Source organism: Lepidochelys olivacea (genome assembly GCF_965140295.1).
Source record: "Lepidochelys olivacea isolate rLepOli2 genome assembly, chromosome: 7".
Taxonomy (NCBI): domain Eukaryota; kingdom Metazoa; phylum Chordata; order Testudines; family Cheloniidae; genus Lepidochelys; species Lepidochelys olivacea.
This window is the reverse complement of record NC_140417.1, coordinates 56,851,648-56,866,338: the sequence shown is the minus strand read 5'-3', so window position 1 is coordinate 56,866,338 and position 14,691 is coordinate 56,851,648. Positions and strand designations below refer to the sequence as shown.

At 40.2% G+C, this 14,691-nt stretch overlaps 1 protein-coding gene across 1 annotated transcript in view; it reads right to left on the bottom strand.

The window, feature by feature from the left end:
• Positions 1 to 14,691, bottom strand: part of TM9SF3 (transmembrane 9 superfamily member 3) — an 84,132-nt gene that overhangs the window by 9,024 nt on the left and 60,417 nt on the right. Inside the window, exons 10-14 of the mRNA XM_084632911.1 lie at positions 6,761 to 6,900; positions 2,048 to 2,116; positions 1,772 to 1,918; positions 1,208 to 1,291; positions 370 to 446 (exon numbers count right to left, since the gene is read on the bottom strand). Coding sequence (XP_084489037.1) covers positions 370 to 446; positions 1,208 to 1,291; positions 1,772 to 1,918; positions 2,048 to 2,116; positions 6,761 to 6,900 — 517 coding nt within the window. The remainder of the gene's footprint in view (positions 1 to 369; positions 447 to 1,207; positions 1,292 to 1,771; positions 1,919 to 2,047; positions 2,117 to 6,760; positions 6,901 to 14,691) is intronic.

Here is a 14,691-nt window from a genome sequence, read left to right as displayed (position 1 = left end):
AAAAGGTAAAGGACTCTAGTTAATATGGAATTCATTGCGCAGAGCTCAGGTGTGTTGGAAATTCAACCTCTGATTACAGTAATATTTTATGCTTTCAGCCCTGCAGAGTGATGTCTTGTTTTCTACATAGCACATAAAAGATATGTCTTCACTTTTGAAAAAGCAGTTCACACAAACCTGGTTCTACTAGACTGGTATAAAATGAAAAACCAAGCATATAAGCCAGAAAATTGGAACGTTATTTTCAAGGATAGTAGGTTTTCCTTAATGATATATACAGAAGTGAAATTATTTACAAAGCATTTTGAAAAGAGGCAGCTGTGAATTTATGATATACACAAAGCAGATTTGAGTATATTCTGGACTTACCACACATTATCCCCAAGGCTGTGCTAAATACCGCCATATAACCAAAGTAAAATGATGTTTGAAACAAGCCATACATTCTGGAAGGGAAAAAAAAAAAAAAAAAAAAAAAGATAGTAATTTATACCACAGGTATAGTTTCAGAAAATGGCAACAAAAATTATTAGAGGTATGGAACGGCTTCTGTATGAGGAGAGATTAATAAAATTGGGACTTTTCAGATTGGAAGAGACACAACTAAGGGGTGATAGATAGAGGTCTATAAAATCATGACTGGGGTGGAGAAAGTAAATAAGGAAATATTATTTACTCCTTCTCATAATACAAGAACTAGGGGGTCACCAAATGAAATTAATAGGCAGCAGGTTTAAAAAAAACAAAAGGAAGTATTTTTTCACACAATGCACAGTCAACCTGTGGAACTCTTTGCCAGAGGATGTTGTGAAGGCCAAGACAATAACAGAGTTCAAAAAAGAACTACATAAATTCATGGAGGATAGGTCCATCAATGGCTATTAGCCAGGATGGACATGGATGGTGTCCCTAGCCTCTGTTTGCCAGAAGTTGGGAATGGGTGACAGGGAATGGATCACTTGATGATTACCTGTTATATTCATCCCCTCTGAAGCATTTGGCATTGGCCACTGTTGGAAGACAGGAAACTGGGCTAGATGGACCTTTGGTCTGACCCAGTATGACTGTCCCTATGTTCTTAGGTGATTTTTTTGTAGTTTCTCAATATACCAGTTACTCTAAAGTAAGCTTATTTTTAATTCTTTAGGTCAAATGTTTGATTTACTAAATGCTGACCTATGAAGTACAAGATACAATCACCACTTACTTTGTTTTGAAAAAGTAGTAGTAAAAGGAATACATGTAAACATAGATTGCAGTTGATGCAGCAGAAAGAAAGCTCGTCCATTGCCTGAAAAACACATACAAGTCTGTCACACCACCAGATATGGAGCAAACAACATAAGTTTCCCCAGCAAAACATATGGTACAGGAAAAATCTGCAGTAGAAAAAACAATCTAGTTGCCTAAACATGTTGTGCTTCATGTGAAAAGCAGACTTCCAGGAAACTATTTGTCAGTAATACCAAATACTGATTAGCTTCTGTCTTATGTATATTTTTTACACTACACAGTTTGAGTGTGTAATCAACATGCTCTTACTACACATGAACTTACATTTTCTCTGTTATCCTGCGACCAACACGGCTACAACAACACTGCAAACAATTCATACTCTAATGCCAGCCTTTGCTTGATACAGGGTAATTTAAAAAAAATCCACGTGTGTTTAGAGAAACTTTATATCAATACAGATTTGCAAGAGCCTTTCCATATTATGATTCTGAGGTAGTACACTATTAGGATATTTATGAACAAAAATGGTACTTACCACCTATAATCCTCTGCATTTAGCAGGAAGTACGTACATACAATGGTCACACAGACTGTCACAATGCAGAGGATAACCAGCACCAACATCATGAAGCCATAAACATAGTAGATCTTGTAAGCCCAGAATGAAGTGAAAATAAAATACCTAAGTAGAATTGAATGAAATAGGCAACTTTATTATATCATAACTACACCGTTTTAGCAGTTTCAACTGATCAGGCATAATATATTTACTAGCAATGGTTAACTTAATTCCATGCAAAAAACCCCTCACATTTCAATGAAAATTGATCCGAAAGGGAGAATTCCACCTAGGCAAACAATAACAGCTGGTTCCATGAACCTGCAAAATAACAGAAATAGCAATCAATGTTGATATTAGATAATTTTATAGTTTTATATTTCATTAATAAAGATATCTAAGACAAACAGCGGAACACTTAATAAAACCCAAAAGAGACATATGAAAGGCACCCATTCAGACAAACTCCGCATCGGTCCCTCTAGACCCATCGTATTTAAAAAGAAAATCTTAGATTTTTAAAACCGGTGAGAGACTCCTGTCAGTCTTCATGCCTGAAGGGAAGTCTACGTACTGAACGCCATTCACTTAAGTTGGGTCAGGCCCTAAGACGACAGCAGCTCCAAATGAAGTCAATGGAACCTCACTGCTTTTGAGCATATGACCTCTTACTTAGGAGCCTGACTACAACCTCTTGTTTTTTAAAAAAAATCTTACCCATAATACTTACCTACGTAACAGAGTCCTACAAAATCCCTGTGATGTAATGTATGTAAAAATAATTCTGAAATGGAAAGTGCTATCTACCATCATTGTATGGAGTGTAGTTGTAGATGTGTTGGTCCTAGGACATTAGAGAGACAAGGTGGATGAGGTGATATCTTTTATTGGACCAACTTCTGTTGGTGAGAGACAAATCTTTCAGGTCTGGGAAAAGTACTCCAACTGAGCATCACAGCTAAATGCAAGATGAAAAAGATTGTTCAGCATAAATAGCACATATTCTATGGCAGAGGTTCTCAGAACAATTTTTTTGGTGGCCTCAGAGTATGGCCACCAGCCCTTGCAGCACTTTAACGTGGCTGTGTAGTCGCAGCCACCCCCTATGAGGGAAGTAGCTCCCAGTGCCGGTGCACTGTCTACAATGCCACTTTACAGCGCTGAAACTTGCATTGCTCAGGGGGATGTTTTTTTGCATCACTGAGCGAGTAAGTTTCAGCGCTGTTATGTGGCAGTGTAGACAAGGCCAGAGTACCTTTCACAGACCTGAAGAGGAGTTCTCTGTGGCTCTAAAGCTTGTCTCTCACCAAGAGAAGTTGGTCCAATAAAAGGTATTACCTCATCCACCTTGTCTCTCCAAGTGCTATAAGTGTAAGTTATCTATATATTTGAGAAACTCAGCTATAGGGACACTTTTAATAATACAAGATGGTATTGTGGTTAAGGCACAGCAATAAGAATCAGACAATCTAGTTTTATTTTCATCTCTGCCACAGATAAGTCTTATGGCCATAGGCAAATCACAGATTGTGCCACTTTCCCCATCCCTAATATGAAAATGCCTTCTTCACAGGGGCATTGTGAGGCTTCATTCATTTTGTAGCACCATCTCAGTGTCTACACACAAGTATTACTATTGCACAAAAAAATGTGCTTCATTTTCAAGACTGGGGTAGCGAGTGCCGTTCGTTTATCATCAAAATTGAAATGTCGGGCTGAAAGGGACCCTGAGAGTCTTCTAGTCCATCTCCCCATGCTGAAGTAGGATTAAGCATACCTGGGCCATCTCTGACAGGGATTTATCTAACCTATTTTTAGCTATATAGCTATAGCTTTTTTTTGTCAAGAGATTAAAAAATATTAATAGCAATTAATCGTGGAATTAATCGCACTGTTAAACAATAACAGAATGCCATTTATTTAAATATTTTTGGGTGTTTTCTACATTTTCAAATATATTAATTTCAATTACAACACAGAATACGAAGTGTACACTGCTCACTTTATATTTATATTTATTACAATTATTTGCACTGTAAAAAAAGAAATACTTTTCAATTCACCTAACACAAGTCCTGTAGTGCAATCTCTTTATCATGAAAGTTGAACTTACAAATGCAGAATTATGTACAAAAAACAACAGCATTCAAAAATAAAACAATGGAAAACTTTAGAGCCTACAAGTCCACTCAGTCCTATTTCTTGTTCAGCCAATCGCTCAAACAAGTTTGTTTACATTTCCAGGAGAAAAAAGAAAAGGAGTACTAGTGGCACCTTAGAGACTAACCAATTTATTTGAGCATAAGCTTTTGTGAGCTACAGCTCACTTCGTCAGATAAAGTGAGCTGTAGCTCATGAAAGCTTATGCTCAAATAAATTGGTTAGTCTCTAAGGTGCCACGAGCATGCCTTTTCTTTTTACGAATATAGACTAACACGGCTGCTACTCAAACATTTCCAGGAGATAATGCTGACTGCTTCTTGTTCACAATGTCACCTGAAAGTGAGAACAGGCATTCTCATGGCACTGTTGTAGCCAGTGTCGCAAGATATTTACATGCCAGATGTGCTAAAGATTCATATGTCCCTTCATGCTTCAACCACCATGACAGAGGACATGCGTCCATGCTGATGACGGGTTCTGCTCGATAACAATCCAAAGCAGTGCAGACCGTTCATTTTCATCATCTGAGTCAGATGCCACCAGCAGAAGGCTGATTTTCTTTTTTGGTGGTTCGGGTTCGGTAGTTTCCACATCAGAGTGTTGCTCTTTTAAGACTTCTGAAAGTATGCTCCACACCTCATCCCTCTCAGATTTTGGAAAGCATTTCAGATTCTTAAACCTTGGGTCGAGTGCTGTAGCTAGCTTTAGAACTCTTCTTTGCGTTTTGTCAAATCTGCTGCGGAAGTGTTCTTACAATGAACAACATGTGCTGAGTCATCATCCAAGACTACTATAACATGAAATATATGGCAGAATGCAGGTAAAATAGAGCCAGAGACATACAATTCTCCCCCAAGGATTTCAGTTACAAATTTAATTAATGCATTATTTTAACAACGAGCATCATCAGCATGTCCTTTGGAATGGTGGCCGAAGCATGAAGGGGCATACGAATGTTTGGCCTATCTGGCACGTAAATACCTTGCAATGCTGGCTAAAAAAGTCCCATGCGAACGCCTGTTCTCACTTTCTGGTGACATTGTAAATAAGAAGTGGGCAGCATTATCTCCTGTAAATGTAAACATACCTGTTTGTCCGAACGATTGGCTGAATGAGAAGTAGGACTGAGTGGACTTGTAGGCTCTAAAGTTTTGCATTGTTTTGTTTTTGAGTGCAGTTATGTAACAAAAAAAAATCTACATTTGTAAGTTGCACTTTCAAAATAAAGAAATTGCACTACAGTACTTGTATGAGATTAATTGTTTCATTTATCATTTTAACAGTGCAAATATTTGTAATAAAAAATAATATCAAGTGAGCACTGTATACTTTGTATTCTGTGCTGTAATTGAAATCAATATATTTGAAAATGTAGAAAAACCTCCAAAATATTTAATACATTTCAATTTGTATTCTATTGTTTAACAATGAGATTAAAACTGCGATTAATCGCTATTAATATTTTTAATCATGATTAATTTTTGAGTTAATTGCGTGGGTTAGCTGTGATTAATCAACAGCCCTAATATTTTCCTCATTAATAGCCTAAACTCAACATTTGACAGGCCCATATTGAAATATATATTTACTACACCTACATTTAACAATGTAATTCATGTGTTTAAACCCAAATTTCCACAAAAGTCTTGCAAGAGACCATGATAACATCATCTGTGTAACCAAAACTTATGAGGAAAATATTTTACAGAGAAATATTTATCTAGTTCAGAATTTTGGGAATTTTGTAATGCAGAGTTTATGAATAAAATTAATACTCACCATCTGCAGATGTTACTGTCACTTACCAGAGGTGACCCCTTCATATTATCCACACGGATACTGAATTTAACTAGAGAGGTAATTTAGTGATTTAATTTGCTGCTTCCTTCATTATTTATAGGGAGACTTGTCTAAATTGATGGCCCCACAATTTTACCTTCATTAAAATTATCTTATTTCTTTTTCTCATCCTGATCCAGAAAAATCCATCAGCTCTCTAAGACATGAGCTACAGTATAAATCAAACCTCACCTTCTCAACTGAGAAACACACCATTAACTCAAGACACTGCATTTCCTGGAGATTGTGGGTGTAACACATTCCACCATCCCCTTCATTTTTACTACTCCACTCTTCTGAGAGAAATAAAATCAATAAAACCCATCCTTTGAGAATAGTTTTATTTCCACAGCTTCTCTCCTCCTCACTAAATATAAGTTAATAGGGCAAGGAGATTGTATTCATGGTATGCATGCTACAAATTAAAAAAGTGTAGTTTTTGGAAATAAAGATGCTTTTATATTCACATAAAAAAGTAATGTTCATGAACAATATCAACCTGATAGCCTAGAGATTCATATTACCCAAAAATCAGGTAGTGGTAATGCAAGCTGCCTCCAGCAACAACCTCCAAATGTCTCTCGGCCCTAACTGGGAGAAACCCACCTCCAATAGTGAAGTTAGTTCAGTCTCCAGGGCCTGTTCAATCTTAAATCTGTCAAAGGTGCTAACTGAGATGGGGACTTTGATTTCTGGGGAAACCTATCTACCTGGAATGGGAATGGGACCACAAACTAGTGACTTCAAGTTGAAAGCTTTTACCTTTATCCATCCAATCCCTTTAAAGAAGATACTTTAATGCAGAAACTTAAATCAGCTTCTTGAGAAGCTGCACACACGCCTTGAACTAAATATAAATTCAAAGACTACTCTAGAATTTAGAATGATCCCAATACCTCAAAAATAATTTTTAAACACATTTATGTTTGAGTGAATACACAATATATATGCACTTCTCTTTACCATTTTTTCTCCGGTATCGGACGAGGCACAGCATTGACACGACAAGGAAAGTTGGGCTGGCCCGACAGATTTCGGCCAAGAATTGTACCAACAAGGTTCAATGGAAGAATAACAAAGAAACAGATACAGCATACTGCCACCTGTAAATTCAACAAACAGGGGTATGAGATCACAGAAAATAAAATAAAGAGACACCTAAAGTAACGAGGCACAAGTGTGTATGTTGTACCAATGCTGAATCATATTCCTAGTTATAAAACGTTAGCCAGCATCCAAACTACTTTTTTGACTGTTGAGATGCAACATTTGTTGCATCTGATGAAGTGAGCTGTAGCTGACGAAAACTTATGCTCAAATAAATTGGTTAGTCTCTAAGGTGCCACAAGTACTCCTTTTCTTTTTGCGAATACAGACTAACACGGCTGCTACTCTGAAACCTATGTTTGTAAAGAGTTTGGAACAAATTTATAGCAGTCTCTTCATGCTAACCATTATAAATAGAAGTTCAGTTTGTACACTGAAAAACTGAAACCCGGATCCCTTATTCTGCTTCGCTATATCAGAATTCAGTGTCAGAAAGCTTCTGATTACAAAAAGTTAAGTACAACCCTGATAGATATTACCGAGCTGATAACTAGCCACGTTTAAAATAGTTTAATTTAAAATCCGCTTACAATATTCTTGATCCATAAAGGTCTTCCAAAAAAGCCAAAACACACAATGTTGAAGCCATATCACACTGTTCAATTTAACACTTGGGACCAGATTTTCTGAACTATACATACAAATGGTCAGAAAGGTAACTGACTATTTGCATGTTCAGTTACCCACAAACAAATACATGTACAAATTGGTGCACAACTGCATATGCACAGTGAAGAAAAATCATGCCCTTTATTCTGCCTCATTCCAATGAAGTGTGCCTCAGAAGACTTTAGAGTGAACCATCTCCAATTCTATATATGACAAGCAATTTTTTTTCTGCTCATGAAAGGAAAGGACATTTGTAATAAAAAAAAGGAATTATAAATACTCAGCAAGATGTTCCCTAATCATGTAATTCCTGAATATGAAACTACTTGGAAATATTACTCAATAACATTCTCAGATACTTCTGAGTAAAACAAGAATGATTACTTGCACTATAGTAATTGTGGTTCTTCAAGATGTCAGTGTGAATCTCACTGTAGATGCAAGTGCACAAGATCAGATTTCTTTGTTTGAATACCCATGTCCGTTGGGTTCGTGCATGCACCCATGCTTCCTCGTGTTTGGACATAAAAGGTGGAGTAATCTCCCTCAGTTCCCTTGCAATTCAAAGCCCATTGTAGCTGAGAACTCCAAACAGCAGGGATTGGGCCGGGGATGTTGTGGGATCCTGTAGCAAAGCGTGGCAGGGCCTCCTTGGCTCCTGCCTCTGCTGGGTCACTCTGAGACCCTGGGGTTAGTAACCACAGATGCAGTTTATTTACAGGCTTGTTCCTACGACCGTTTCACCATGCACAGTTGGCCCTTCACCATTTGCAGTCAGGAGGGAGGGAAAAGCTACCTCCCTGCTTCCACTCCCTTTCTTTCTGCTCTTCCCCGGCTTCCTTCCCCTGAGGCTTTTATACAGTCCCAGGCTAATTAGGTGGCAGTTGTCTCTGCTTCCCCAATTAGGGCCAGGCTATCTCCAGCCAGCTCTAATTTATTCCCTTAAATGGGAGCTGGCATGACAGAGGGCTGAATCACGCACCCTGTCACAGATCCCCACTGACATCATCTTAAAGAACGATCACCCTATGCTAACTGGTTCTTTGAGTATGTGTTAGTGTAGAGCCAACTGCAGCTGACTGGCAAGCGGTATCCCCTCGAACATTGGGAATGAGGTGTTTCACAGTTTGACTAATCCAGCAGAAGAACTGCTCTCCTGAACTTGGCACCTGACCTAGCAGCTAAGGCCGAGACGCAGTTTGACAAAGGTCAGCAGATAACTCCACCTTGAAGATCTCAGACACTAGCATTTGTCTGAAGAGGTCACTTGAGCTCTAGTGGAGTGAGACTTGCTGTTCAGTTGGAGATGCAATAGCTTGACCTTTAGAACTCACAGTCATAGCCAGGAATAGATTGGGTAACAGTGTAATTGGCTTAGTCCTGTCAATGTATTAAAGCAGAGTCCTGCACACAATTTCTTTTCTCTCAGTGCCAGTGTGGCTATAAGGAAGCAGATTAGTAAATTAGTTCAGATTAAATTCTGAGACCTGGGAAATCAGTTTTGGATGAGGCCTTAGGACCACTTTTGCTTATATAGGGGAGCTTCAGTCACAAGTGCCTAAAGATCTTGTGGCCAAAGTGATAGCACATTCCAGACTCGCTTCTGTCTCCCACGGTCACCTGTCTCCGATCAGCCAGTCATCTAAGTGATCAAAGTGAATGTTTTGTCTTCTAAGATTGGCCACTACCACCATCCGGCATTTCGTGAAGACCTGCAATGCTGTAGAGAGGATGAATGGCAGTATCTTGTACTAGGAATGACCCTAACGCTCTGTGAATATCAGGCACTGCCTGTGGGCCAGACAGATGGCTATGCAGAAAGTTGCACCTTATAAGCTGAGAGCCCTTAAGCAGTCTTGAATCTGAAGAGATGGAACAGAAGAAGCAAGAATCATCATCCTGAATCTGAGGCAGCCTATGTATTTGTTTGTCTCAGGGTCTAGGATAGGACAAAGATTACCTTTCTTTGGGATAAAGTAGTACTGCAAACAGAAGACTTTTCCCCCATATTCTTCTGGACACTCTTCTACCGTTCCTAGATGAAGCAACAAGGCCACTTTTTGTAACAGGCTCTCGTGAAAAGGGCCCCTGAAAAGGGATGGGGAAGGGGGTTGAGAAAGGTAGGCTGTGGAAGTAGATGGGATAGCCAGGGGCAACTATATCAGCACCCATTCACCCAAGATGATATTGAACCAACTGGACCTGTGGAATAAGGCAAGGTGGCTCCCGATTAGCTCTGATGTGGCTCCTGACATTTCCATCAAATCGGCTAACTGGGTGGCATATGTGACAGAGGAGGCAGAAGAGGTCTCCTCTGGTACTGTGGCCTTTTCCACTATGGCTAATCTGTCTATCTGCCTGGGAGTAAGGGTAAGCCATCTGCCGCTGCTGGGGCTGATATTTGTAGGGCTTTCCATAAGCCGTTAGTGTATAAATCTCTAGTGACCTCAAGGTAGCCCTCAAGTCTTAAGGAGTGGAACACTGTGTCAGCCCTAGTATTTAAGACCTCCATCCCTTTGAATGGGAGGTGCTGGGTGATATCTTGGACCTCTCGGTAGCCCAGTGGCTAATATCCTGATGCTTGTTTCATGGTTGCAGCCATGTCAGAAGCACCCATGACTGCCTGTGGACTCTTCTGGTAACTATCTGGCCTTCTTTAATAATCTTCCTTATCTGTTTCCTGTTCTGTGCCACAGAACCTTATGAGTCACCCTGCCCTATGTTAGGAAATTATACTTGGCAAGCATTGCCTGATAGCCACCCAGAGTTGCAGCGAAACCAAAAAGTAGATTTTTGTGCCCGAAAAGTTCTAACTTTGGGGGGGTCCATATCCCCGGGTGTACCTCTTGTTGATTTCAACTTCTCCTGCATGGCTACAGCTACTAAAGAAGCTGGGCTCAGGGGGGAATAAAGTGCTTAAAATTATTCAGGGACACTTGATAGTGTTCTTCCACCCATTTGGACAAGGACTGGTGGTGGCCACAGACTCTTGGCCAGCTCTAATATGGTTTCATTAATAGGGAGAGCAATTCTGACTCGGGCTGATGGAGTCAGGATACCATACGTTTGAGAACTCTCCTACATAACCATCTCTATGTCCACGGTCTGCACAATGCAAACCAGGAGAGCCTGAAAGGGCTTACAATAGTCACCTGCCAAGGCGGGGGTTTGTGCAGCTGCCTCATCAGGCGATGACTGCTTTTCTTTTGTTGGAAACTGGGGATGTTCTTCTGCGACACCCAGCTCCTGAGTGGCCAGTGACCTAGGAAGTGATGTCACCAGGGAGCCTGACCTCTTCCTGGATCTGCAGGAAGATCTGCTTTGGGACACTTGAGATAATGGTCCCCAGTAAGACCAGTATGGCCAGCTTGGCACGTTAAATGGTACTGGCCAGATGTGCTGGTCGGTCCATTGCCATTCACACTTCCGCTGGGTCAGCATCTTGTGAGAAAGGGGTGCTCAGTACCAGCTCTCAGGTTGCTCTTTTAAAAGGTAGAGGAAAGGCATTCCTGCTCGACATCCAGGAGAAGGCGTGACCAAAGAATAGTACTTTTTGAATGGTGGTGCTATGTGGCAATATGCTGAAGTCATCTCTGGAAAGGATCTAGGTGAAACCATAAGGGCATAAACTAAGCCTGAAATTGGCACAGTGGTCAGTGCTGGTGCCTTTGCTGGTGCTGGTTTGCCAAACATCATTTCTACTTCAGTAGAAGACTTTAGGCACTCTTTGGAAGAGTGCTGTTCCTCCTCCTCCTTCAGGATTGTTTGTCCCGGCACTGGGAGCCATGTCTGAGCTCCATTTGGCTGCGCCTTTTGGTCTCACCCTTACACTGGGGCACCAGTTCTAGCTCCAATGCTAAAGTTGTCAATGTTGGGAGTGCTGATGTTGAGACTGGTGCCGTATCAGTAGGCACCAGTGTAGTGACAGAAGTCCCTGGTTCCTGTGCTGAGGCTGTCAGTGTCAATGTAGCTATTGCAGATTTGGATGGTGTTTTCTTTCCTGCCAGTGCCTGACATCGGGGTTTGCTGTCTGCTTAAGCGAGAACTTGCTGAAGATGACCCTTCTTGTTCTTTGGAGGCAGTAGTCTCCTCCAGGTCCAAGAGAGAATGCACTGATTATTCAAGCAGATGCAGTTTCAGCTATGCATCCCTTGACTTCCACTCCTTGAGAAGGATTTACATACCATACACAATGGGAATGAGACTCTCCTCCAAACAGTGACTAAGCCCACTGACCGGGTGAGAAGGCCATCCTAGGTCAGGCAGGATGTAAACCCATGGGATTTGAAATCTGGCATAGCAGCAGGCACAGGGTACCTAACCCTTCTATACAGACAGACAGTGGGACTTTTTTAGGAATATCCAAATTAAAGAAAAGAACAGACATGAAGGTGAAGATAAATTTCTCCCCCGAAAGTCTGGAAATGGATGCGTTTTTAAGATCAATAGCAGTAGTGGGTCGGACACTCACTGGGTTCTGCCTCCCTGCCATGGGCGGAGAAAGTGAACAAAGTGATGCAGCTGCTCTGTCCTTTATGCCCTTGCACGGAAGCACACTGCTAGCCAAGAAAGAAACAACTGATCTTGCGCACATGCTCAGCTACAGTGGATACACAGTGACACACACTTGAATAGCGGCTACTTTGCTTAGCTATCACTTTAACAGTAAGTAATTTTGCAGGTATGCAGTGATATGCTTCTGAATGATCCGATATCAGAATTAGGCCTTAAAAATTAATTCAAGCAAAGTATGTTTTATTACAGTCAACTATGGGAAATTCAAGACAATTTTAACCAATACTTTAAAATATATATACTTTACTGTAACTGCAAATCCTGCTTTCCAGACAGAAAACTCAATACTGACTAAAATTTTTGAAAATTTATTTCTATTTAAAACACCCTAGTTAGTTCAATTTCTTAATTTTACTTTTACTGCTGTATTTTCTTCAGCTAAAAATATCCATTATTTAAATGTCAGCATTTTGATTTATTCTCCTGGTTTCAGTTGCTGTAGGAGAGATCTTCTGTAACAGCAGCCTGCTTTATTTGTAATTTTTTTTAAGGGGGAATTCACTATTATATTGTCCTCAGCTAAACGTGTACCATTTAATATTTCATATTTGAAAAGAAACATTGTCAAGAGGGACATAATTTATGTACTAGCTCCACAGGCTTCACATTTTCTAACAACTGTAGCTTAAACTTCATTCAAAGGTGATAATTAAAATTTTTATGAGCATATTAAATAGCCCCTGGCAGGCTGTTGTCCTGACTGCCGAACGCAGAAGGGATGAATGTAGTAACTGTCAATGAAGAAGAAGAGGCTTGATCTCTCCTGTCAGATACCAATGCTACACACCAGCGCTCACGTGACTCCCCCACCATGAGGGAGGGTACGTAGAGGACACTGAATTTTTTACAGCAATGCAGGTTCACACACTTAAAATCTGGACAAATGAAGAGTTAATATACAGAACAGTAAGAGTCAGTGTCACCAAAACTAGAATGTTTTTAGCATATAAATAATATTGTTACCTGGAACCCTGCCTCGATCACAACTTGACGTGCTAAATGTTGAGCTAAAAGTGTTACACTATGTCCACATTGGTAGTAAGTGGGGTTTTCAAATTGAGTTAAGCTAGCTTGATGAAAAAAGGAACCTTTTTCCTAGTCTAGACCAGGCCTGCATAATTTTACTCATTATTTGTCTTGTAGTGCCATCTTGGAGCCTGATACATGGACCAGGATCCCATTGTGCTAGGTACTGTAGAAACCGGTACCAAAGATGAAGAGCTTAAAATCTACGCAGTTCAGAGTATGTAAGGGTATTACATGAGCTGTATCAGGACAAAACTGAGCAAAAGGAATCTAAGTTACATGTTATTACATACAAATAACTACCTTAAGAGAACATTAAGGTTGCAATGTAAAGCACTCAGAAGTTAGAAAATACCAAAATTGAGACTACATGGGCAATGTTAATCTAGCCCCCTTTTATGTAAACATTATGACTCTGTCTTTAATTACAAGATTACACACTATTTTTTGCACAGGACTGCTGGTTCATTCAGGGCACAGAATGGACAGTGCTCAGTGAATAATACCACATGTGGCTGTGGCAAAAGACTAACTCACAAGGGGACTTAGGCACCATTCACAAAACCACTGGTGGTGGTGGCGAGCAAACCAAAAACATCAGTTCTTCACAGCTTTAGTTGTGAGTGCTTCGCACATCTGTAAACCAGACTTCAGATGCCTTCAGTTGGGAGCTCTGAAAATAGGAACGCAGTGGCTACCTGTGAAAGTCAGATTCACGTGACTTGCCCAGCAAGACATAGGAACTCTGTAGCAGAGGCAGGGATAGAATCCTGTTCTCCAGGGTAGCATTCAGCTATCTAAGCCACAAGACCACCCTCTTCCTGTAATCTCTTCCTTCATTTACTACACAATTTCCAACTTCTGCAATAAGTGAAGTAGGGGTCCTACAAATAACAGCCTCATTCACTACACAACCCTGATTCATAATATAGTATGTGACCATACTATCATATTACCATCATACATGGAACATATAGTACATGGTCTAATTAAAGACTATCATAATGTAATACATTCATACAAGGGGCCAAATTAAGGTTGTACAGGCACGTTTAATTCTGGCACTTCCTAACCCCCTAAGAGCTTGACATTGCACCCTTAAAGTTCTTTTAATGTTGTTTTTTGGATGTAATTTCCTAGGTTTTTAAAAAGTAAACAAAACAGAAATCCCCTAATGTGGAATTATACTGACGCCAACATGGAACATCAATTTTAGATCCACAGCACAAAAAACTGCCACTTGAGCTAATATTAACTGAGTGCAGTAGTAGGTTGTCATCCTGTATGTGAAACAACCATTAGAGGAAGAGACATTTTGCAATTGAGTCTCACAGTTATTTGCTGACAGCAGAGGAACTGAGACTCCAGAATACTGGGGTCTATTCCAGATGCTGAGGGGTGTGTACTCTAGAGGTTACAGACCTTTCTGCCTCTAGCCCCTCCAGCTTGTCCTCATCCCAGTCCCTTACTATAAGGGAAAGTTCATGGTAATCCTGAAAAATACAATTCTCCATGTCAAAATATTTTGCTCTGAACATCTGTGGTTCTAACCTATGTCAGCCCCTGTTAAGAATCTC